The sequence below is a fragment of the Oryzias latipes genome, chromosome 24 (genome assembly GCF_053564925.1).
Source record: "Oryzias latipes strain Hd-rR chromosome 24, Olatipes_Hd-rR_3.1".
Lineage (NCBI taxonomy): Eukaryota > Metazoa > Chordata > Actinopteri > Beloniformes > Adrianichthyidae > Oryzias > Oryzias latipes.
In genome coordinates this window covers 7,149,892-7,176,163 of record NC_136260.1, presented here as the reverse complement: position 1 = coordinate 7,176,163, position 26,272 = coordinate 7,149,892, and the positions used below count along the sequence as shown (strand labels likewise).

The window sequence follows — 26,272 nt, the reverse complement described above, 5'->3', positions numbered from 1 at the left end:
TGTCAAAGTCTAGTACTGGGAAGCTATCACTATATTTTGGAGGATTTTGTCTCTCTAATGGTTACTAAGACAAGAAACTTGCAACAAAACAGGAAGGAAGTTGCCTAAAATAGCCCCACATTCATGTTACTTCAAAGCCAAACAGTTTATTTGAAGATCTACGGAACAGCAACTTGTTTCTTTCAGACATAGTTTGAAAAATCAGCCAGCTTAAGTATTCTGAGATGTTGTTGTCAGTCTTTAAATACATCATGAAGAGGTGTGTTTAGATATCTGACTCGACTGGAGTTAAATCTTGCTCAGTTTCTAATGAAAATCCAATCGTTTGTTCTTTCTGTTTGGAAAAGACTTAACTGGTACAAAAAAAAAGATACAGAGTTTAGTAACTTCCCGACCATTTGGGGCATATATCACTAAAAACCATTAAAGATTTGATGCAGTTTGACTTAACATAAAACACTTTTCTAAGGTTCTTGTTCATAAAAAGGTTTTCTTGTTTAAACTAAACAAAGGTTGATTTTGCATTGTTTGGTTGTATCATAAACTTATAGCAAGGCAATTTTTTGCTGCAGATACATAAAAAACTGTAAAGTAAAAGCAATTTGTAGATCAGTATTGCATTTTGTAAGTGAAGATTGGTTTAAATGACAGTTTCTTAGTTTTATATCCTACCCTACCAGCAAAAAAATACAATCAACCTGCTCCTGGCGAGTTTAGGACTTTGTGAAGGTGCCTTTTGTTTCAGATTATTACCAGCAATGATTTAAACAAAAGTTTTCAGTCAATCTAAGGAAGATTTAGACAGCAGCTTGGAGTGGGAGTTTGGTTCACGGGTGATGAGGAATGGAACTGAAACCCAACAAGAAGGTTCCCTACAGTTGTGGAATTTAAGCCCTAAGAGAGCTTAGTCAGTAGGCAGCCTCTCAATTTACGGGTCCATCTGACTCTTTACCACCACCAATGTTCTTTATCTGTGAGTAGTGACCAAAGGACTAATACTTTGACACTGGTGGCTAATATGAGATTCCTTCACTTGAGCTTTCCCTTAGAAATGATGATGACGTGTTCATTCACCCTTATGAAGAGCTAGTTGAGTGTTTGGACATAGACAAGATACCACCTTGTGCTTCTAACCCAATCAGGAAGAAATTGAGGTAGAAATTCTGTAGAGATCATGTTTCTCTGAAGTCTTAGGACCCCTCCATGATTCTAACATGAAAGAATCAAGTATCAGAAGGAGGTTTGAGCATGTTTGCTTCCTTTATGACTTGACTAAGAATTGGTAAAAGTTAATAAATAGGTTAGGGGAGGTCTTGAGTCACTCTTCAGACCATCTAGAATTTTTTCTAGGTTTTTATTTCCGGCCTTAATTTAGTCATTTTGGTGCTTCTATGTAGGGAAAATGGTAATGAGGAAATTAGATGAGAGGATAGTGAAACTAGTGCCAAGATGAGCTCGAGTACTTAACAAGGTCACACATAACTGATTCTTCCACTCATCTGTACAAGCTCTAGCACAACAGCAGTTTATTTCATTGCAATAGAAAATGACTCGCTGGACAGAGCTTGTCAAATACATCAAACAAATCTGATATGTTATAGGAATCTGAACGACCTATTTAGGAAAAATGATGACTTAATTTCGTTCTTATTGTTTTATACCTCACCACAAAATTATAGCTATTAAAGGAACTTCATTCTACACCTCCTTGTATTCTTTTGCGACACTCGTTTATTTGACCCATCCTCTAGGGGAGGAGTGAGCTGCGCTCTGTAACCATTTGGTAGTTTAACTTCCCAATACGACCTCTTAAAGCTGAGGGTCAAGGCATTGGTCAAGGCAGGCATTGGGTCCCATTTTTAGAGTCTTTAGTATGACTTGACCAAGGATTTGACGGTCACTGAGCTCAAGTGTTTCTTGTGTCATCCGTCCGTCCGTCTGTCCGTCCATCCATCCATCTCATTGACTCATGTCCAAATTGGTATCAGAATCCTAGGTACATCAGTACCTGGAAATGAACTCCAGTGAAGTTCAGTTTCAAGTGTAAATGGTCTGCTGAATTTTCAAAGGAAACAAGAACTGAAGTTTATCATTGGGAGTAAAAAAAAGCACTATCTCTGTGCAGAATGATTACAAGAAAGAAAAAAACAGCTTGAATCTGATGAAATGTGTCCAACAAAGGAGTTAAATTGTAAAAATGAAGAAATATCATGTGTGGTGAGAAAACCTACAAGCTTTATAGAATATTTACTACCAGAGAACTGATCTTTTAGTGTGTGCGCTCTTTTCCTTTTGGATCACAGCCTTTTTTTGGGGAGTATGGCTCCAAAATGAGCAGTTGTTGGAATTGCATGATTTTTCCAGTCTTTAGTTCGCTGTTGAGGGTGCTGTGTGTGTGAAAGCAGGGCAAAGCGAAGGAAGGTGTGAAAATGTATCATAATTCCCTGCCTATTTGAACTGAGTTTGAAGGACAGGGAACCTTAGTCCTTCAGCTATTAAGGATGTCCCCCTTTAGATGAAATAATGGGGCTAAGGAGAGAAACTATGTTTTTAGTTCTGTTGTGTTTAAATGATGAAATGTACAAAACATGTTAGCAAGTTGAGCCTAACCTGCTGTTATTTTAATGTTGGAAAAATGTTTTGAAAAAGCCAAAATATAGTTTTCTGTTGCATTCAGTGCCTTTTTGTAAAAAAAAAGAGCTTTAAGAAGGTTAAAGCGGGATGACCCTTGCAGTGTGTTGACACCTGTGCTTTTATGTCGACCCATAGAAGAAAAGAAACTATACCCTAACACACACAGGTTGTATAGGTCAACCTTGAGAATGTGGTGTGTGTGTTTTCATTCTGAGTAAAACATCAGAGAGAAGATGTTTTTAAACCTGGAGAAACTGCTGTCACTGTCGGCTCTCATCATTGTTTGTTTAATTTCTTCTCACAGGTGAGGGCGAAGATCAAGAGAGATTGACAGATTGAATGAAGCTGCACCTGGGGCTTCTGAGGGCCCCTCCCATGTTTTGAATTTCACCACCATCTTCCTTCTAAACGTGGTTTAAGACAGCCGCACTTACCATGCCGTCCAACAGTCCTGCTGCCGGTGAGCCACCGCAGACGCTGGAAAACGACGCCTCCAATGATGTGGTGAGAGTTTCCGTGAGTTTGTTAATAGATAACTATCAGTGACACAAGTGGAATGACTATTTCTATTGTGATAATAAAAATTTGTGTAAAAGTATGAGGGGTGAGCAAAAAAATTTTTTCCCAGCAATTTGATTCATATCATAAGTTGTTGTTGACGATACAAATCACAGTCTGGTTCCATTTGAAGGATTCGATTTGATCCAATTCACTGACCTCAAATGGGTCCAGGACATCTTTAGCCTAAACTTCAACCAGTGTGACTCAGGGACACCTGGGTACTGAACAGTGCAGATTAAGTTTCCCTTAGTCCTTGTATTTCTTTCAGGATAATCAAGTGTAAATTAAATATGTGTACAAACAAACAAGTTAACAAGAATTCATGTCAAATCCCCTTACATTTTTCGCCCACTGTTGATGATGTAAAAATGACAATCAATGGTTGCAATGTTGGCTACCCACCTTAGTCATCTGGAAACGTGGACCAAGGAGTCTAACATGAACCTGAATTATCAGCGATGTGTCCGTCGGTTATAGTTCAAAAGTCAATCAATGGTTAGTTGTTTTGCACATATACTAGATGAGTACGGAAGACAAGTGGTGACAGGCTTATCATAAATTGGTGACTATTAAGACGCTTACAAACCATCCAAACTAGCATAGCAAAAACCTCAGCCGTAAAAAATCTGTTTTTATTTCGCTTTAGGGAGCACACTTGTGTAGTGTTGAGCACACTTGCCACACAGTGAAAAAGCCCTGGTTCAAATCCCTTTCTGTGCAGAGTTTGCATGTTCTCCACATGCATGCCTGGGCTTTATTTAGGGACTCCAACTTCCTACCACAGTTCAGAACATGCTTCTTAGGTTTATTGGCGACTAAATTGTCACTTTAGTGTGAATGGGTGCCTAGTTGTATGTCTTTGTCACTCAGTGATGGACGAGCAAACTGTCAAGGGGGTACCCCACCTTCACCTGAACAGTGGCTGGATGGGCAACCACATACCCTGAAACAGAACCAAGATGGTTTAGGAAATGGATGGATGGATTCAGGCAGCTTTTTTACTTATAAAATAAAAATTTGGATAGCAAATTACGAGACATGTTTGATCTAAAAATCAACATTTTCTCTTCTGTTTAAGTCTTGTTTGAAATTGCTAGGTCAGTTCAAAAAGTAACTACTAGTTGAATAGTTAGTCAAACAAGTCATCCCCCATTGATTCCAATGGTAAAGGTCCAACTTTTCAACAAAATAAGTGTGTTTCGAGTTTGAATTTAAGTTGACTTGTTTCATTACTTTTTCAGATTCACTAGTGCAGGGTATCACAGCTTAAATGCTAGATTTCAATTCAAAAGTTGATTCCATTTGATTAAATTGCTTTTTTCTTTTTCAAAATTCTTTGGTTATGAAAGTACTTTTAGCGTAACTAATGATAATAATCGACACGTGGAACTTTTAGTAAAGGGCTTATAAGTGTATTATGATGTTCATTCCTCAAGAATAGAAACTCCAAAGGAGTATTTTGATCTGTTCAAGCATTTTTGAGTATTCCCCTAAAAACAACAGCTCCTCCCAATCCACAAAAATGAGTGAGTTGTCACATTGTACTGGCAGCCCCGCCCCCAAGCTAACAGACACGCCACTTTCTCCATGGAGCTAGTGGTGATTGGCGAAATGCTTCCCTTTTACATGCACAATATGCACATCCATCTTTGCAAATGTGTGGATGTTGTTTGTTTTTGTGGGTGAAACACAGACACGCCGCTGAGGCCGGCTCTAGGTTGAGGTCATGGAATGGGTGGCACCCACACAGAGAGAAAGGCGGAGCCTCAGAGTTAAGTTGACTTACTTCTGGGTTGGAATAGAACTCTGAAAAAGAACTAATATTTATTTAACATTTTTTGCTTTTGTTTGCTAAAGGTAATATATAATCATATATATATTTTTTAGGAGTAATACATTGTTTTTAAATGCAAATAAATATATAAAACAAATCCATAGTGAATTAATTTTGAACTTGTAAATTGAAAAACTATTAACTTAGTATTTTTACACTAAGATCCAGCCTTTGTTTTGTTTATGTTACATTTATGGATTAAATGTTTTAAAAAATATAGACTTGCATTCTGCTTTTTTTTTTTTAAAGATTTCTAGCTTTCAAAATAAATAACTTGTTATTACCAGAGACGTTTAGCAAGAGCTCATATGTTTTAAATAAAAAAAATCTTGCTTATCTAGGTGATTGTTTATAACCAAAAGCAGCTACTGTCCAAACACGTGACTGCATAAGTCCCGATTCATTTTTCCACATAAGCCAGAAGGCTTACACTTACATGATGGCGTGAGTCAGAGAGGTGAAAAATGACTCCTTACTTCAGAGCCTCCAGAGATCAGGGCGGGCCTCGTAAATCTGTGAGAAGTCTGAAGTTCATTCTATAGCTGCGCTATACAGAGACCGCCTCACTTGCACATTTCTCACGCTGGCGTGCGGCCAAAACAAAGTTTCCCTGAAAAAGAGCTGTTTTTTAACTTCCTGACATCCTGCTTTCTCACAAAGAGTAAAAACAAAAAAAGTCCAGAAGGAGATCAGAGGAAGTTTGGAAACTCGAAAGATTGGGAGAGACACTTAAAGGGCAGGAGGACGTTTCAGTGGAATAGGACAAACATCATTTATTTAGCTTGTGGAATTGTTTTTGTTTTTTATCAGCTTGTGTAAATGCTTTTGAGATTTATAACAGAAGAGCCTATTAAAGGTCCAAGATATCTGTATCCAAGAAACAATTTTTAGTCCCAATTTTTCTCTCCCATTTACTCATTTTTTAAGGTTGACATGTACATGTGCACAAAATTGTTGGTACTAGTAATGAAACATGCTAAAAAGCCAAAAGTATTTAAAAAAAACAAACAAAAAATATACAAAAATCTTTCAGGTATTGCTTTTGAATTGTTGTTCAAGAGTTTTATTTTAAACAACAAACTAATGGAGCAGATTTGGACAAAAATGATGGTTCTTTTTGATTGATATTTCAACATTCACTTCAACCAAAGCATTTCTGCATCTGTCAATAAGAAATTTGGTCCACCCCTTATGAACCAAACCTGCTCCAGCTGTCCCAGACTTGAAGGGTGTCTTCTCCAGACAATCGTACATGAGGATTACGTTCAAGGCTCAAAGCAGGACACTTCAGAGTATTCCACGTCTTTCTTCTGGGCCATTTGTGGTTTTTAGCTGTTTATTTTTTTTGTTTGTTGCTTGAAATCATTGCTTAAAACAATTCCACAAGCTAAATAAATGATATTTGTTTTATTCCACTGAAACGTCCTCCTGCCCTTAAAGTGTCTCTCTATTCTTAAGAGTTTCCAAACTTCCTCTGATCTCCTTCTGGACTTTTTTTTGCTTTTACTCTTTGTGAGAAGGCTGGATGTCAGGAAGTGTAAAATTATCCACCTCTCCATCACTTACACCAACCGCATGTTCTTCTTCACTCCATCCATCAGCCTCCTCTTTGGTCTTCCTCTTGACCTCTTTCCTTTTACCAACTTCATCACTGTTCCTCCTCTCAACATCTCCAAACCATCTCACTTTCCTTACCTGCATTTATCTCCAGAACATCTATTATTAGCTGTTCCTCTGACGGACTCGTTCTTCATCCTATCCATCCTCATCACTCCAAAAAAAACCTCAACATCTTCAGCTGCTTTGCTTCCATTCTGTGTTGTGGTGGCCAGCCTGCAGGCAGCTGTTCCCTGGACGCTATATTGTTTCTGTTGTGCTGTGAGCAAGAAACAGGACAGAGAACGTCATGATGTTAATTATTGGTTTTATTGAAGCTATAAATAAATCAGGGAATATAAAACCATTCAGATTGTGACAACTACAAACTAAATGTCACAACAAAAATCTGTCTGGTCAGTAACTGGAGTTAAGTTTCCGCTGGACACTCAGGTCAGCAAGACAATCCCAGAGCTTCTCAAAAAGAATGTAGCAGATAAGTTTTGAAATCCATGTCCTTGGAGATTTAATGTAAAAAAACAAAACATTTAGCAACAAAAATATGTCTTAGAGATGCAAACAAGATGTGACGTAAACAGCAGGTGCTAGGAGTAAGAACAGCCAGCCTTTGTACAAATGCTGCAGGAGTTCAAATGTTGAGAGGAATTTTTGAGGAGAGCTGGAAACTGAGAGAAATCAACCCAACGTTGATCACATTAGCAGCACGGAACAGGACACATGGTGTGCTGCGATCAGGCCCTGAAGCAGCTCACACCGAATGTGATTCAGTGGCGTCCACTTTCAATTTTTAGGTCGAAGTGCAGATGTGATCTGCGGTCCTGCGGCACAGTCTGGGTATTGGGCGTGGCACGGTGTTTTGGCAGCATCACGTTTTGGGCGTCACGGCGCAATTCAGAAGTCTGAACTTTGGTGAGGAAGACGCGTCACATCATCCAATGACAAACAGGCTCAGGAAAGCAGCCCCATACCATAATCCACCCTCCTCCATGTCTCACAACAGAGACATTTGTTTTCCTGGTACGCTTCATTTTTTGTAAACCGATGAGTTTATCAACTTGTTCCATTTTTATCCAAAAGACGGATAAGATAATGTTCCCTTTGGCTGAAACAGTCGGAAATGATGTGTTCTGACTTTGACCTTGAAGTTCACCTTTGTTTCATTGGGAGGTTTGTCTGGGCTCTTTGGTCACTGTATGTCTTTTTAGTTTCTCCACATTCAGGGAGCTCATCCAAAATCCTGTGGATCTTAAGCCTGTAAATAATCTTTACGGCTAGAGTCATAGTAACAACAAGGTGTTATGTTTCTAGGATTTTCCTTGTAATCTCACTTTTTGTGGTCCGAGAACAACGCACACCATGTCACCAAACAGCACAGAGACATGTTATCCTTTCCATGGACATTTCTGCTGGGGTACAAACTATTTTGTCCAGGTCTATAGCTTTCAGTGGACACTTTATCCAGAGATTTCTTACAGAAAAGGAAAATCTGTTCAGATTTCCAGTCAAAGGAACCATTGACTGTTAAGTCTGCTATTTGAACCAATAAGTTAAAAGAAATAACCAATTTAGTAAAATCCGTTTACTAGTAAAACTTCTTGAAAACGTTCAGATTTGACTTTACTTATCAGAATTTAAAGAAATATTCATTAAAACTTCTTCTTCATGACCATACTGTTCTGAGCTATCAAGGTAAAGCACACTGCACAGCGTGCCCAATGATAGTGCACATGTTTTTTTGTTTTGTTTTTTTACCCCTTTGTTGTTTTAGCACCCAAAAAGTACACTATAGCATTTGGTCTGGTACTGTTTAAAAATATCATCTCATTTTTCCATGTGGTGGTTAAATCTGGTCGTTTTGATCTGAGGGATTTGTTTGACGCCTTTAACCCTTGTGTTATCTTAGATGACCCCACCCTTGCATTGACGTGTTCTCCCCACCATGACAAAGGTGGATAAAGGTGGAAAGATTTCATGTAATCCATGGACACCAGTGAAGATCACAAATCATTGAAGAAAAAAGGTTCAGAGCACTGTCTAGTGGGTCTAGATGACCCAACTCCCAATGTTAAAGTGCCTAGGATAGCACAAGGGTTACAGAGAGCAGCACATTCAGCACAGAGAGGATGCAAGCGAATAAAGAAGGTACGAAACCAGCGCACAGGAAAGAAGGCATACTGTGAGCAGGACTGGGAATGGGGAGAAAAGAAAGAGGACAAGCCGTCTGCTACTGATGGGATCCTCCTCTCCCTGCCTGGTTTGCAGTCTGGTTGCTTAGCAACTGCTGCAGCCCAAAATAGCCTGCCAGGAGACAGAAATAGACCAAAGATATATGGACATAATGTTCACTGTAGGTATTTATGTGTTGACATATGTTTGAGGGAAATCACAAGGGTGGTTTTCTTGTTCTTGAGGTTTATTTCTGACTTTATAAAACATTGATCACACTGTACAAGTGTACGCTTTTAGATGGGCAAGGTGAGGCCGACATTTTACAGCACAATATGCAAGCAGACACATAGCTGTCACTGGTTTTATCTGGTTTCTGAGCTGATCGCCAGGCGAATGACACGGAGATGTTTAGTCAGCACTGCCACCCTGCAGGAGACAGTTGCCAAGCAGCTTCTGCGCCTTAGCAACCACTCCATTGTCACTGTAATTCAGGTCCAGCAGTGCAGGGAAAGAGACGATAATGGTGGCACAAGCCTGAAAGCAGGCAGCACACGACCAGCAGCACAAAAAGGTCCCCTGTCATTGTTGTACTGAAGAACATGTGACACGACTCGGTTGACAGTTTCACCACAAAAGCAGCAGTAAAGGAGAGATGAACCCACACATTCATCAAACATACATAGTAATGAAGGTAAGGGATGGCATTAGAAAACTAAGAATAAAAGATGTTCTTCCCTTGTCTTAGTAAGATTTCTTAAAACAAGTTGTGATGTTGTGGTCTTTTAAGATAAAATTAAATCTTGAAATTAGCTATAAACACTCTTGATTATGTGTATTGCTCTGATAATTGGAATTTTGATATTACAAAACAAGCTGTTATTGCTCAAAAAAACAAACAAACATGCTTTTATTTTTGTGCCAAATGTTCTATCATAAGCAAAACGGCGGTCCAGCTATCCTTTTTTCAAGACCATAATGACTTTAAAGCAGGACCAGAATTACAGGTTTTAAAGGGCCTATATGCAAAATCAACTTTTCGAGCTTTTAACCCCAGTTATATTTTGATCCATTCACACCTTTCTGAGTATTCCTTCAAAAACCTGCGCTTTGAGAACCAGCCCACCCAGTCCACAAAAATGAGGGGTTCTTACATTCTAACATAGACCAGTGAGAACAGCCCCTTCCAGGGAGAGTCTGTTCTCCCATCACCACCTCCAGACTATACACTCACCCACCTTTTCCACTGAGCTAGCAGTCGCTAATAGTGGCCGGGCTCCTTTAAGACCCACCATAAACTTGGTGCGGTGGCAAACGCCAAAGAACATTCTGGTGAGGAATCTGCTCCATATTTTAGGGTGGGTCCTAAATGTTTCAGAGAATGGTGCAACAGATGGATGATATTGAGAAGATGCTATTTAAAAAAGGTGGAGGTGGAAAGAAACAAATTAGAAGAACTGGTTTGAACATTGATTTTTGAGCAAAGACAGAAAGCAAAATGATTCACATTAAAGTGAAGATGATTTTTTTATATGGAGGTTGATGCTTCAAAGAGAAAAGAAACGGTTACAGCCAATGCTAATCTACGGAGCCCGTGTCCTGACATTAAGATATAAAAATATATCTTGTTCCCACAGATTAATATCTTGTTCCCACAGGTTATTATGTCGTTCGCACGAAATACTATTCCGTTCCCACAAGATACTATTCCGTTCCCACAAGATACTATTGCGTTCCCTCAAAATACTATTCCGTTCCCTCGAAATGATTAACTCGTGCGAACGCAATAATTATGTCGTTCGAACGCAATAATTAATCCGTTCGAACGCAATAATTATTCACGTCATAAGTCATTCACGCGGATATGCTCTCTGTACGCCGGCAAAACTAAGCCGCTTTCAGCGGTAACTTCCGTGTCTCTGTGACCCATATTCGTTCAAAAAGCAACATGAAAAACAAAAATGATCACTTTATTACCGTCTCAATGAATATAAGAAAAATATCAAAAGATTTATGATAACTAGGCTGCTTTGTCATATGATAGCTCCTGCTAGGCTACTACTAGCTCCGCCGCAGAACTCTTTGATGTATGCCGGCATTTGGGCAACTGGCTGGTCTGTTGTCAGACAGCTGATATTGTAGTTTAGGGTCGAATAGGAATAATAATATTCAGGACTTGTCTTTTATTAACTTTAGCAGTCAGTATCTTTACATTCGAAGCCTATTAGGCTACATGCTAACTGACTAGCCGATCATTTCCTGTTATTAATTTACGTCATAGATTTACAGCAGATACCTTCACATTTCTCTCTGTGTGTGTCTCATTACATTGCATTGAAGACACGGAGGATGTTTAGAGAACAGATTTATTTATTTTAAAAAGCACAGAAGCATCCATCGTATTCACGTTCACATCATCTGGTACGCCTTCAGTCATCTTGCTGCAAAAGCCGCTCCCTGCCGCTACTTCCGTGTCTCTGTGAGCATTCAATAGGGGTAAAAATAAAAGCAAGAATGGTCGATCTGTTATTTTCTCGATGAAAATCTGAAAAATATCATATTAAGCTGGATGCTTCGCCTAAAGCACTTACCTTTAGCTTGTAGCATAACAACAATAGCAGTACGTCCCGTTTCCCAGGGTGCTTTGCTGCCAATCACTGGCCAATCATTGGTCTTGTTGTTAGACCTTGGTCACAGGGACACGGTGATTGGCCAGTGATTGGCAGCAAAGCACCCTGGGAAACGGGACGTACTGCTATTGTTGTTATGCTACAAGCTAAAGGTAAGTGCTTTAGGCGAAGCATCCAGCTTAATATGATATTTTTCAGATTTTCATCGAGAAAATAACAGATCGACCATTCTTGCTTTTATTTTTACCCCTATTGAATGCTCACAGAGACACGGAAGTAGCGGCAGGAAGCGGCTTTTGCAGCAAGATGACTGAGGGCGTACCAGATCATCATGTGAATGAACGTGACTGAATACGATGGATGCTTTTGTGCTTTTTGAAATAAATAAATCTGTTCTCTAAACATCCTCCGTGTCTTCAATGCAATGTAATGAGACACACACAGAGAGAAATGTGAAGGTATCTGCTGTAAATCTATGACGTAAATTAATAACAGGAAATGATCGGCTAGTCAGTTAGCATGTAGCCTAATAGGCTTCAAATGTAAAGATACTGACTGCTAAAGTTAATAAAAGACAAGTCCTGAATATTATTATTGCTATTCGACCCTAAACTACAATATCAGCTGTCTGACAACAGACCAGCCAGTTGCCCATATGCCGGCATACATGATCAGAGAGCTCTGCGGCGGAGCTAGTAGTAGCCTAGCAGGAGCTATCGTAAGACAAAGCAGCCTAGTTATCATAAATCTTTTGATATTTTTCTTATATTCATTGAGACGGTAATAAAGTGATCATTTTTGTTTTTCATGTTCCTTTTTTGAACGAATATGGGTCACAGAGACACGGAAGTTACCGGCTTAGTTTTGCCGGCGTACAGAGAGCATATCCGCGTGAATGACTTATGACGTGAATAATTATTGCGTTCGAACAGGTTAATTATTGCGTTCGAACGACATAATTATTGCGTTCGCACGAGTTAATCATTTCGAGGGAACGGAATAGTATTTTGAGGGAACGCAATAGTATCTTGTGGGAACAGAATAGTATCTTGTGGGAACGGAATAGTATTTCGTGCGAACGACATAATAACCTGTGGGAACAAGATATTAATCTGTGGGAACAAGATATATTTTTATATCTTAATGTCAGGACACGGGCTCCGTACTAATCAGAACAAAATACTAACATTTCAATAAATCCTGAAATGTTCATCAGCTGTTGTCTCCATTTTGTGACTGAATTTCACCTCCGAATGAACTCCTATTAGCCATCACCATTCTATCTGTGGTGGAATAAACAGTGGGGGTACCAAAAACAGATATATGGCATGCATATCCATCTTTGTTAGTTTGTTTATGTGGGCATAGGGGCAGACACACTGCCGAGGCTGGTTCTTGGCTGACATCATGAAATGGGCGGTAACCCCAAAAAGAGAAAGCCAGTTCCCTTAGAGATCATGTCATCTTACTTCTGGGTGGGAAAAGAGCTTGTGAAAATAACTCATATTGCATAAATAATTTGTTCTTAAAGGCCTGTTCACACCGGGACGAATTTCGCCGGCGATTTTCGCCGACGTTTAACGCCTCGTGACTAAACAAAGGGCACCAACGAGAGTGTGCACACCGACGCGAAAAAACGCCACGCGTTAAAGCGTCAAAAAAAAAACGCCTCGGGTTCGTTTTTTTTTTCGACGCGTCGCGTCGAAATCTACTCGACCAATGAGAACGGCGCTTTTGCTCACGTGTCTGGAGCTTCTGAAGTTACAGTAAAACACAACTTGGGGGCGCTCAAACACAAAACTGCCTTTCTGAGCACACATACCAGCGAAGAAGATAGACGCCAAGTAGCGTCTACACAGCCGCGAAGCAATAATGACGGACATTCTAAAACATCCCCGAACCAAGCACCAGTTGGAGCTACTGGTGCTTGAAATATTCATGTTTTCTTTGTTTGATTCTGACAAGCGCGTGAATACTTGCTCTCTTCTTCTGAGTGAAAAGCGACTTTAAGAAGCGTAAAGTTGCGCAGCGCCACCTTGTGTACAGGAGTATTTCTGTTTTACATTAAGCGCCATCTAATGTCAGGGAATGAAATTGCATGTTCGCTCGGCTCATCGTCAGCGAAAATCACCTGGGTGTGAACACAAAAAACGTGGCGAAAAACGCTGGTGAATAACGCCTGGCGAATATTCGTCCCGGTGTGTACGGTCCTTTAGTGTGCCAAAGGTAATATATTATCATATACATGTTTACTCTGAGGGGCATGACATAGTCCCTTTAAGATAAATTGGTCTAAGAAACTATACGTGAATTACAGGTTAATAAAACTGTGTGGCTTTCTTAAATTAAGGAAGTTAGTGTCTTAAAACTTAATCTATAATTGCATGCACCCACGTTGACCCATACAGGTGCGGCAGGTTTTTGGGATACCGGTTCCCTGTAGGCAGCCGGCTCAAGGCGCATCTTGAGGGAAGTACAGGTGTGTCTTGAAGTTCCTTTGAGGCTTTTTAAAAATGGAATGTACATTTGTGTTGCGCATGGTATGTTTACCGTGCATTATTTGTAAGGCTGATGTATGTTACATGCACTAATGATGTACGAGTGGTACTGCTGTACGGTGCCTTTACGCCCTACACTAGTCTTTAGTAAAGTATTAGACACAACTGTTGTTATGGCTAGACATGAACTGTGGGCAAACCTGTATAGAACACGCAGGTAGGCTACACATGTTGCATGAACAGCACAGTTAGTGCTGCTATATGAAAGATACGTACTTCCATTTTCCTTATCCTTGTGTGCTGTATAAGTGTTCGCTGTGACCTGTCGTCTGCAGCATGTCCGTAGAAAAAATGTGCATGAACATTTACTACTTTACTATTTCATACGGGACATCTACATGTACAGATTTGGCCATTTACTACCCCATTAATGATTATCCTAAGGAAACGCATTTGTTGGGGTACTGGCTAAGTTCTTCCCTTACATAATTAGACTTTTTCACTGTTGCAATGTTACACTGTACAAATGTGAGTTTTGTGACCCTTTCCACTTTAATGCACCTAAACTTTAGCTTCTCTGAGATACTGCTGTTGTCTTTGAGCCCACATGAATTCTTTACAGCAGCAAACTGTGACCAAACTTCTGCTTTTAAAGAGGTCTGCTGATGATTAACAGCATGTGGCTGCAATTTGTGCTCTTAAGCTCTATAGAAGCAATGGCTTAAAGTAAAGAGAGACCCCGATGCAAAAAGACTTTTCAACTATGAATCGGAAAACCTGGAATGAAATCAGCAGCTTGTTTACTAAAAAAATCCCTTATTTAGCTTTTAACCCCCTTTTGCTTCCTCTGGCTGTTTGATCTGAGAACCAACAGGTGCTGCTTGCTTCATTTGGCTCTTTCACATGTTCTCCTGGGCCTAATAAAAACAACGCTCATCGCACTCAAAAAACCAGAGCTGATGTTAAAATAGAACAAGTGGTGTTTTTTAAAGGTGGACAGACAGGTAGGATGTTGAAGGAAAGGTTGTCTATGAGTTTTAGAGCAAACAAGCCAAATGTTTCCCTGATTTCGATGTGATTTTCTTAAATCTAACAAAATTAGCTAATGAGTTATTTGGGTTAAGTTCTTTCTAGAAGGGTTGGCTGTCCATACCAATATCTGAGTATTATATGCAATAGGTGTGAAGAGAATTTCCATTTATTTGTCAAACTTTCATCCTGAATTAAAATTCTTTGGTTATGAAAATATTTCATCAGATAAGTGTTTTACAGTGTTCCCCGCAAGTGTTTCACTTGGTGGATTTTTTTCCAGTTGCGTGACTCCTCCGATACATCACAGAAACTCAGCTTAAGACCCTTGTATGAGACTTTTGTGTCTGATGGAAGATGACCTCTCGCACTTGACTGATGAAGGTGGAAGCTCGGGCTCCTGGTTTTAAGGCACAGTCACCTAATATCTGTTATAAAGTACGCTACGGTACAGTCTCTTGCTCTGAATTAAACTAAAAACCCTATGTGAACAATAGTCAAATGTTCTTTAATGAAAGTTATACAAAGCATCAGAAATGTTTCAGAAGGGTTTTTGATGAGTAAAGATCAGTGACGGGGGTGTTTTTCCATATTTGGGTATTTGGCGTTTTCGCGGGTGTCTCTGGTCCCTAGACCCTGCAACTAGGGGGGAATACTATAAACTGAACAAGGCTGACAGTTTTATTCATCAAATTATGAATTCTTAGTAAAGCAAAAACACTCTCATGGGTAAAAACCTGTAAAGTTTTCTTTAAAAGAATAGCCATTTGATAAATAGATATGAAAACCATTTCTTAAATATATATTTTTGAATATAGTTGACCTATTGTCACTTAAAGGTCTGGAGTTTAGTTGTCTTTTAAGAGTTGCGCATTTGTTAATTAAAATAAAGAGTTTTTTAATGTAAAGAAAATGATGAGAACAAATAATGAATCAAATAACTGAAAAGAAGAGGGAAGAATGTTGACTAGATCTGCACAACAAGCGCTTATCCTCAACCATAAAGACAAATGAGTATTTAGAAGAAAAACAAAAAAGAACTAGTTTCCTTTCACAACATTAAAATGAACATTTTCTTCGCATAACTGCTTTTGAGCTTTTTTCTGCGTTATGCTTAAAAATGCGCTTAGCCTAAAGCACTTGAGACCCTGAGCTTCATCTTTAAGTCACCATGTTTCAAACAAAATACAGCAGCATTTATTAAATAAGTATATATGTTTCAAACAAAAAAGCATTTTCAAGAGGGCTTGTGTCTCCATTGATTGGACATGAGAACTGGACCGAGTGACCTCTTCCCCCTCGCGTTTCAAACAGCAAGTACCAGCTTTTTTCAGGAAGCCAGAATCCCATAGATCCCATAGAGAAATAAACAGATTTGCTCAATCATTACTTTTGTCAGGAATAAACATTCTTGCTCTGCCACCTTTTTAAAAAAACGTTTCTTGCTAATCCTTATTTTTTATTCATGATATTTTTTCTGTAGGTCAAGCTGTTCAATTCATAAACTGACCAACCAGACACCTCAGATAAAGTATGTGGTGGCTGTGGTGACCCCCATGTCCAACATTTAAAACATTTCACTGACAGATTCTATCAGATAAGTGATAGGGGTGTGGACCTCCAATAAGCTCTCTCATGATAGTCAGGCATGGTTGCAAAAGCAACGTTGACTCAGACCGACCTGCACCAATGACTGTTTACTGAGGATGTCTGGTTCCCTATCGCAAAAAGTGGCAAGAAAATTGTCTGAATTTGGTTGGAGCTGGAAGTAAACCATTTTCTGTGGGTGACGTCACATTCACTCAGTCCAGTTCTCATATACAGTCTGTGTGTTTAACACACAATTTAAAGGGCCTATGTCATGCTTACAGAGTAAACTATACCCATATATAGAATAAGAAATATATTTTGGCTCACTAAACAACGATTTTTTAAATTAAATATGAATTATCTCTGCAGCAAATTTTCCTACCCAGAAGTAAGATGACTGGATTTTTGAGGGCCTGCTTTTCGCTCCTTATTGGTGCCGCCCATTTCATGACGTCGACCTAAAGTCAATCTTGCAGCGTGTCTGCGTTTCATCCCAGAAAACACAATTCGAACTTTTGCAAATATGGATGTTCACATTGTTCATATAAAAGGAAAGAGTTTAGCAGATCACCACTAGCTTCGTAGAGAAAGTGGGTGTGTGTGTTAGCTTGGTGCTGGCAGCACAGACTCTTCCTGGAAGGGACTGTTCCCCAATTTCATTCATTTGAAACTCGTTTTCGTGGGTTGGGAGGGGCTGGTGCTCAGAGCGCAGGTTTTTAGAGGAATGCTCAGAAATAAATGAACACTCACCTGAGCACTGGTGTTAGCTCACCTTTGCACTAACAGTTTGCATGACTGAATGACTGAAATATTTCACACTAGTTGGTTTTAAGGCATAAGTATGCGTGTGAACACTATCTGTTTTGTGTACATGTCGACAGGTGGACAATTTTGCAGCTAGCAGGTGTGTTTAATACATTTGAGTGTGTGTGTGGACAGGCTCCGCCCCTTTTTTTATTTATTTTTATTTTTTTACTACATTTGAACCTTACCATAATGATTAACAACCAGTAAACTTGTTGCTGTATGCTGCTTCATGGTCTTATCCCCCTTCCCCTCCTATTATCACCCCCTACCCCCCCCTCTCTCTAGCGTCCCTCTCTCTTCTTCCCCTCTTTCCTTTTCCGTCCGGTCCAACACCAAAGATTTTCAGACATGATTGAAATTAATAAAGTTTGGCCTCAATTACAAAAGGGGTTTATTCAGACATACCTTTGGTTTGTCAGAAGATTAATAACCCCTCTTGTTAAAGCAAAATATGTCCAACACAAGAGGCCCTCAGCTTTCATCTGTCTGCCCAGCTGTTGGACAGGACAAGTAAAAAAAAAAAAAAAAAAAAAAAAAAAAAAAGAAATAAATGAACAGATCAAAATACCACTTTGGGATTTCCTTTTGTGAGGAATTAGAATTATGATACACCCAAAAGCTCAAAAAGATGATTTTGCATGGTATAGGCTCTTTAACCCTTGTGCTATCCTAGGCACTTTAACATTGGGAGTTGGGTCATCTAGACCCACTAGACAGTGCTCTGAACCTTTTTTCTTCAATGATTTGTGATCTTCACTGGTGTCCATGGATTACATGAAATCTTTCCACCTTTATCCACCTTTGTCATGGTAGGGAGAACACGTCAATGTAAGGGTGGGGTCATCTAAGATAGCACAAGGGTTAAACATTTCTCTACATGTTCATGCTTTTTAGCTGCTTCTTTTCTCAGACATTTACTGGGGTGATGCAGCCTTAAACCCTTTGTTAGCGCTGATAGGCTGATAGACAGCATAGGCTCCAGGATCAGCTCCATCAGTAGCTTCTTAAGTATGTCATACAGTTTATAATAAAAATATGTTTAATCATTGAAACATGTATTGTTGTGGAAGTGGGGTTGCATATTTGTCTTCAAAGGGAGTCAGACAGAAAAAGCTTGAGAATCTCTGGTGTAAACGTCATGTTGTTCCACTGCTGGCAGTAGTTTAGGATCCATGCAACAGCCGCTCAATAGTGTTTGATGTGTTCTTATTGTGTCTGCAGAGTGAAGACGGAGCAGACCAGGACAGTCCTGAGGAAGGGACGCCAGCAAGCCCCCACAACAAGCGCAGAGTTGGCCGTCCAGGCAGGAAACGTAAACAGCTGCTTCCTGTGAGTGCTGTAATTATAGCCTCTGGTCGATGTTTTCTGCTGTAAACTACTGCAAAAAAAGCATTCTTTGATACAGAAAAATCTTTTCTAACACACTTTAAGGCTTCCGGCACTGTTTCACTAAGTGGGATTTTGTTCATTTAACAGGAACAATCTGAAAAACAACACACAGTGTCAAAAATGACTATGTGAAGTAGTTCCCTCTGACGGTTGCTTTTGTCAGTCAAACACTTTAAATCACAATTTATCTAAAAATGGGAAATCCCCCACACACACTTACTAGTTGTAGTCTACCTGTAAACTTTCTCTGCTCTTGGAAAGATAACCTCATCCTCTCATCACCTTATCTCCAACTCCTCCTGTCCCACCTCAGGTCACAATGAGTCAGGGCTTTAAAGGGTATTAAAGATCTGCCACGTGATTAATTTTTTAAGTGAAAATAAGGCTTTTGGGGTTAAGTGGATTGCTGGAATCACTTTGTAATCTTTGATGAGGGTTGACAGGCAGAGCCTGATCATAAAGTTTCAGACACGCAACTCTCACAAAAGTTCTCTTTGAAGATGTTCTGACAAATGAGCATTGAAACAGTAACTCAAAACATCATGTATCTTTACGTTTTGTTTTTTTTTCAACAAAAACTTTTTATATGGTGGGCAGCTTGGCTCACACTCAAAAAATCCCCCCTCCCTAAAGCACAAAGCACCAAAGCCTGGTTTAAAGGTATAGTTATTGGCATCGCTTGGCTCTCTTGTGGACAGGTCCATACACACGCATATTTGCCAGTCACTAGTTGAAGTGGTTCCACTTTAAAAAGGTCCGTCAATTTCATCATAGATACACTTTATCTGTAAAGCTATATTCACACTGCCCTTTGCAATGCATGTTTAAGCAGCCACTTTCAATGAAAAGTCTACGTAAGTGTGTGCTTCAGGCTTCCACGTTCAAAATGCAAAGTTTTCTGACTGGTTTTGGTGGGTTACGTACAAAACCAGTGGTCACTGAATGCGTGTTCCCAGCTAAACCAGGTTGAACTTTTGACCAATCAGGGACTCAGAAACTCACCAAACTCAGAGCGTAGCTGGTTTATCTAATGAACCCCAACACGGCGACAAGCCTGACGACTTCTCTTTGTTTTTAAGATACATATAAATCAAGGCAACTCTCCTGACATTATGGTAATCCATGTTCGCCATTGTAAGGACGCTAGCAATAAACCAAACTATTTCCATTTTGTGCCCTATTCACAAGATTTGCATCGCTTTGACATTTCACAGCAAGCCTCTTCCAACTGTAGGTGGTGGACATTCACTACTAAACAGTAGACAAAGAAGAAGAAGCCCCTCCCTGCTTGTCCAGTGTGAACACCTTGGGTCAAGTGCCTGGTGTATACATAACTTTAGAGACGGAATGTTAAAAAAAATAATTTAGGAAATTACATTTGTTAAAGTTTTAATGAATTTATTTGTATACTTGTGCAGAAAATAAGTATTTGGTTAAAAACAAAAGTTCACCTGAGTATTTTGTAATGTATGCTTGGTTTTCCATGACAGAAGTCATAGGTTTCCTCTTTGTCTTCACCACATTTGCATTGTATCTACTGTTTTAACTCCGTCCTCCCAAAATTTTACCCCCATCCACAAATTTTTTATTGGGTTGAGGTCCAGAGACTGGATAGAACACTGGTGATTCTTATAATGCTTTTTACATAGACACTGCTTTAATACTCGGGCGATGTGTTTGGGATCGTTGTCGTCCTGGAGGATCGTTTCATCCTCAATGTTCTCACAGATGGAATGAGGTTTCTGTCCAGAATCTCTCCATTCGTGGCCCTATCCATCTTTTCCTTAAAACAGATCATTTGTCCTTTGCAGAAAAGCAGTCCTAAAGTATGATGCTTCCACCCCCATGCTTCACAGTGGGTATTATGTTCTTGGGATGCAACTCAGCATTCTTTCTCCTCCAAACATGGCAAGTGGCGTTTATATCAAAGAATTCCCCTTTGGTTTCATCTGACCACATGACCTTCTCTCAATCCTCCTCTGGATCATCCAGATGTTTTTGGAAGAACTACACACAGGTCGGGACATGTGCTGGTTTAAACGGGGTATTCTTTCAGTTTGTAGGACTTCTCGCGTTCCACCTCAAACCTTTTACTGACTGTTATGTTCTCTAACATTTTCTTTGTTGTCCTTTCCTAACCAATAGTAGTAATATAACCAACGTGTATGCACTTAATTTCTGTCATTGTGTAAGGTTGTTGATGGTTGTTGTTTTTTTTTATACCAATTTTAGTCCTCTCTTAGAAAATAAGGACTGTGGTTTAGATTAAAGGCCATGGGGGGATTTACTTAAAGAATGTTTCTATTTGTTGTGATGCGTCTCTGTTTTATATTGGAAGCCAATTTAGGATTCTAGGCTAACTTCTTCCACTTTCGGCTTCTCCCATCAGGGGTCGCCACAGCGAACAAGTCGCATGGTAAATTTGGCAATGTTTTACGCCGGATGCCCTTCCTGACGCAACCTTCTCAAACCGGGCTTGGAACCGGCACAGAGGTAGAGGATTCTAGGCTAACTGCCGTGGTTTATTTTTAAACTTCCCTTAAGGTAGGAGTCACGGGGTTGCCCATTAGACACACACTTTTATTATACCAGCTGTTAGCAGTTGAACCCCTTCTAGTCAATTTAATTAGTCCCAGAAAGTGCAAAGAAAATGTTAGATATTACTAAAAATTATGAGTAGCAATGACTAGTTGTTAAATAAATGCAATTTTAAGAGTTAAAACAAGGATTTCTATGTACGTTTCTAACAGTTGAAGAAAGTTAAGGTCAAGTTAAAAGAAATAAGGGCAAAGGAAACAGCTGAAACAGTGTCTTAATAACTTTTAGTTTTAAACCATGTATTTTTTTACGGTCTGATGGTGTTTATGACAACAATAAAACACAAAAGGTAAAGACAATACAGGCAATCTACAAAAAAGCTACACTAATCTTTTTGAGCTACTGAGTTTGAAATCAATTGTTTTGTAAGCGATTATGAGCAGCTCTGTTATACATTTTCCTTGCTTTATTTCAAACAGCGCTCTTTGCTCATTCCATGTCTGATATTTATTGCCAGCTGCTGTTTCACACATTTGTTTTGATTGTGTTTACCCATAATGACTTGTGTTTGTATGTGCTTGAACGCTCCATTGACTTTCCAAAGGACCAAAGAGTCAAAGCAACCCAAGTGAATAAATTATTGAAGCGCTGTGCATCACATTATTGTTAAAAAATCTCCTGTCAGTATATGTTGTGTAGTGAGGAGGTGCAAACGTTCCTTCACTGCAGGACCTCACGCACTCAACCGATAAAGGAGGAAGCATGGCCACAGAGTGCGTTATAAAGTAAGCTACGGTACATTTGCTCTGATTAAAATAAACAACAACATCTCTCTATGTTGAGCAATATTCCAACGTTCTTTAATAAATGTTTTATAAAACATCAGAAATGTTTCAGAAGGATTTTTGATGAGTAAGGATTGATGACGGACATTCTTTGGCCGTGGGGGTGGGGAATGGGGAATGGGGGGTGGTTCTTCGTATTCGCAGATTCGACGTATCTGCGGGTGTCTTTGGTCCCTAACCTCCGCGAATACAGGGGGAATACTGTATTGCTAAGTTAAAAGATAACACTTGAACAGCTGAAGAAAGTACATACCAACAATACTGTGGATAATTTCCTTGTGAATTCTTATTGATTTTTTTTCTTTTTTTTTGGTTCATTTTCTCTCACATTTAACATATTTATATCTTTATTCAGTACAGTCATGCATGTTTGAAAGCCTGTTGAAAAGTGAACACTGCTCAGGGCAAACATCAGGTCTTGGTCATGGAGCTAAGAATAGAGAAAAAAACTCCTTGTTGATGTTGTGAAAGATCCAAAATGGTGACAATTGTCAAGAAATGCATGTGAGACGTGAGAAAACATTCTGTCTTTGAAATGATTCAGCTGTACACTAGATATTCCTGATATTTAAGACTCGTCTAGGTAAAATCGTGTCAGCTACATGGAATGAAAACAAATAAAGCCAAATAAAATACTGGATAGTCAGGACGGAGGTTGGAGGTATAATAATGTTTATATCATGGTCCGGTTGAATACTCGATTCTGATTGGCTACTGGTTGTGCGTCAAAAAGTGATAACCGCCCGCCCCAAAAAGAAGTTCCGGTCACATATCCTAAATCTTCTGTATCACTGGGCCGGCTTCTTTAGAACAGCCTTTAGCTTCATCATCTGGACAAAAACAACTGGTGAGAGGAGAACTTTCTCTCTGAACTGATGCTTTATTCAACCCATCGGGACGATCAGCATATATATATATATATATATATATATATATATATATATATATATATATATATATATATATATATATATATATCGCTTTATATCGCCGTGTCTTGACTGCAGCGGTGGTGCGGCGCGTTGTCACATTACCATTACAACGTGTCGCACCACGTAACGAATAGTCCGCTTTTCGTGAAAAAAGTGAACCAAATTGAAAAAAAAAAAAGAATTAAGGACTAAAAACTGGTTAATATTTATTTCTTTTGTAAATGACCATGGTATAAGTGGGTTAATGACTGACGAAGTGTGCATAATCACTTTTTAATGCACTTGGCGGACGGACAGGTCAGGCTTCCACGGCGTGCGTTAAAAAAGTGATAATGCACACTTCGTCGGCCATTAACGCTTACTTGTTGGACAGATTCTTGTCAGCATGCATGCCTTTAAATTACTATATTCCATCCATCTATCCATCCATCCATTTTTTTAACCTGCTAAATCCCTTTCTGGGTCTGAGAGCCTGTCCCAGCCACTGTTGGTCGAAAGTGGTGTACACCCTGGACAGGTTGGTAGGCCGTCGCAGGGTTCTTTAAAATTATTTAAAAAAATGAAAGTGTAAAAAGAAGCATGTTGAATATTGTCAGATGTGAGCTACAGCACTGCATTTTACTATTTATCGATACTTATGACAGCAGTTTGCTACACATTACGTTGATAAAGTCTGATACAATCTACATTCTTGCAAAGACTAAGACAGACATACATTTTTGAACATTAACAATTAACAGACATACTTCTTTCTCTTTCGGCTTTTCCCATCAGGGGTCGCCACAGCGAATCATCCTTTTCCACCTCACTCTATCATGGACATCTTCTACCCTAACATTAGCCAACTTCATGTCCTCTGTTAAGACATCCATGTATCTCCTCTTTGGCCGTCCTCTTGCCCTCCTGCCAGGCAGCTCCATCTCCAACATCCTTCTACCAATATATCCACTATCCCTCCTCTGAACATGTCCAAACCATCTCAGTCTGGCTTCTCTGACTTTGTCGCTAACACAGGCAACATGAGCCGTCCCTCTGATGTACTCGTTCCTTATCCTGTCTAACCTGGTCACTCCTAAGGAGAACCTCAACATCTTCATCTCCGCTACCTCCATCTCAGCCTCTTGTCTCTGTCTCACTGCTACCGTCTCTAACCCATAGAGCAGAGCTGGTCTCACCACTGTCTTGTACACCTTTCCTTTGAGTCTTGCTGGCACTCTTCTGTCACACAACACTCCTGACACTTTCCTCCAACCGCTCCAACCTGCCTGCACTCGCCTCTTCACCTCTTTTCCACACTCCCCATCACACTGAACTGTTGACCCCAAGTACTTAAACTCCTGCACCTTCTTCACCTCAGCCCCCTGTAACCTAACGCTTCTACCTTGATCCCTCTCGTTCAGACACATGTATTCTGTCTTACTACGACTGACCTTCATGCCTCTTCTTTCCAGAGCAAACCTCCACCTCTCTAGCTGTTGCTCCACCTGCTCTCTACTCTCACTGCAAATTACAATGTCATCCGCAAACATCATTGTCCAGGGAGATTCCTGTCTTACCTCATCTGTCAGCCTGTCCATCAGCATAGCAAACAAAAAAGGACTCAAAGCTGATCCTTGGTGTAGTCCCACCTCCACCTTGAACTCCTCTGTCTGACCTACAGCACATCTCACCACCGTCATACTTCTCTCATACATGTCCTGAACTACTCTGACATACTTCTCTGCCACTCCAGACGACCTCATACAGTACCACAGCTCCTCCCTCGGCACCCTGTCATACGCCTTCTCTAAATCTACGAACACACAATGCAGCTCCTTCTGACCTTCTCTGTACTTTTCCATCAACATTCTCAAAGCAAAAATGGCATCAGTGGTGCTCTTACGGGGCATGAAACCATACTGCTGCTCACAGATCTCCACCTTCTTCCTAAGCCTGGCTTCCACTACTCTTTCCCACAGCTTCATTGTGTGGCTCATCAACTTTATTCCTCTATAGTTGCTGCAGTTCTGCGTGTCACCCTTGTTCTTAAAGATCGGAACCAGAACGCTTCTCCTCCATTCCTCAGGCATCTTCTCACTCTCTAAAATCCTATTGAACAACCTTGTTAGAAATTCCACTGCTGTCTCTCCTAAGCACTTCCATACCTCCACAGGAACGTCATCAGGACCAACGGCCTTTCCGCTCTTCATCCTTTTCAGAGCCTTCCTAACCTCATCCTTTCCAATCTCTGCTACTTCCTGCTCCACAACAACCACATCTTCCTCCCTTCTTTCCCTGTCATTTTCCACGTTCATCAGCTCCTCAAAATACTCCTTCCATCTTTTCTGTACACTCTCCTGGGTTGTTAGCACCTTTCCATCTCTGTCCTTAATCACCCTTATCTGTTGCACGTCCTTCCCATCTCTGTCTCTCTGTCTGGCTAGCCTGTACAAGTCCTTCTCTCCTTCCTTTGTGTCTAACCTGTCATATAGCTCATCGTAAGCCTTCTGTTTGGCCTTTGCCACCTCTCTCTTCACTCTACGCTGCGCTTCCTTGTACTCCTGTCTACCTTCCTCAGTCCTTTCTACATCCCACTTCTTTTTAGCCAACCTCTTCCTCTGGACGCATTCCTGTACTTCCTCATTCCACCACCAAGTCTCTTTACCGTCTTTCCTCTTTCCAGATGACACACCTAGCACCTTCCTACCTGTTTCCCTGATAATTTCTGCTGTAGTTTCCCAGTCATCTGGAAGCTCATCCTGACCACCCAGACCCTGTCTCAACTTCTGCCTAAATTCCTCACAAGTTTCTTCATTCTGTAGCTTCCACCACTTGGTCTTCTTTTCTGTTTTCCCTATCTTCTTCTTCCTGACCTCCAGAGTCATCTTACACACCACCATGCGGTGCTGTCTGGCTACACTCTCTCCTACCACCACTTTGCAGTCAATAACCTCTCTCAAATGACCTCGTCTACATAGGATGTAGTCCACCTGGGTACTCCTACCTCCACTTCTGTATGTCACTCTATGTTCCTCTCTCTTCTGGAAGTAAGTGTTGACTACAGCCATTTCCATCCTCTTCGCAAAGTCCACCACCATCTGTCCCTCCAGATTCCTTTCCTTCACACCAAACCTGCCCATCACCTCCTCATCACCTCTATTGCCCTCACCAACATGCCCATTAAAGTCTGCTCCAATAACAACTCTCTCTCCTCTGGGGAAAC

At 40.2% G+C, this 26,272-nt stretch overlaps 1 protein-coding gene and 2 long non-coding RNA genes across 10 annotated transcripts in view; 2 read left to right on the top strand and 1 right to left on the bottom strand.

Annotated features, from left to right (window-relative positions):
• The window catches only part of dnmt3ab (DNA (cytosine-5-)-methyltransferase 3 alpha b), a 76,654-nt gene that overhangs the window by 2,005 nt on the left and 48,377 nt on the right, over window positions 1-26,272 (top strand). For 4 of the 8 annotated variants that reach the window (XM_078942581.1, XM_011491990.4, XM_020714528.3 and 1 more), the window contains exons 2-3: window positions 2,939-3,138; window positions 18,588-18,695. In XM_078942581.1, coding sequence (XP_078798707.1) covers window positions 3,070-3,138; window positions 18,588-18,695 — 177 coding nt within the window. In that variant the 5' untranslated portion in view covers window positions 2,939-3,069. Of the gene's footprint in view, window positions 1-2,938; window positions 3,151-18,587; window positions 18,696-26,272 lie in introns of all 8 variants that reach the window. The other 4 variants (XM_078942580.1, XM_078942579.1, XM_078942577.1 and 1 more) reach the window with 1 other exon arrangement.
• Window positions 11,163-11,519, bottom strand: LOC144990063 (uncharacterized). Its single transcript, XR_013653996.1, has 2 exons — window positions 11,404-11,519; window positions 11,163-11,289 (listed from the first exon to the last, which is right to left on the bottom strand). It is a non-coding gene; the product is annotated as an uncharacterized LOC144990063 (long non-coding RNA).
• LOC144990062 (uncharacterized) lies at window positions 11,538-11,844 on the top strand. Its single transcript, XR_013653995.1, has 2 exons — window positions 11,538-11,594; window positions 11,709-11,844. It is a non-coding gene; the product is annotated as an uncharacterized LOC144990062 (long non-coding RNA).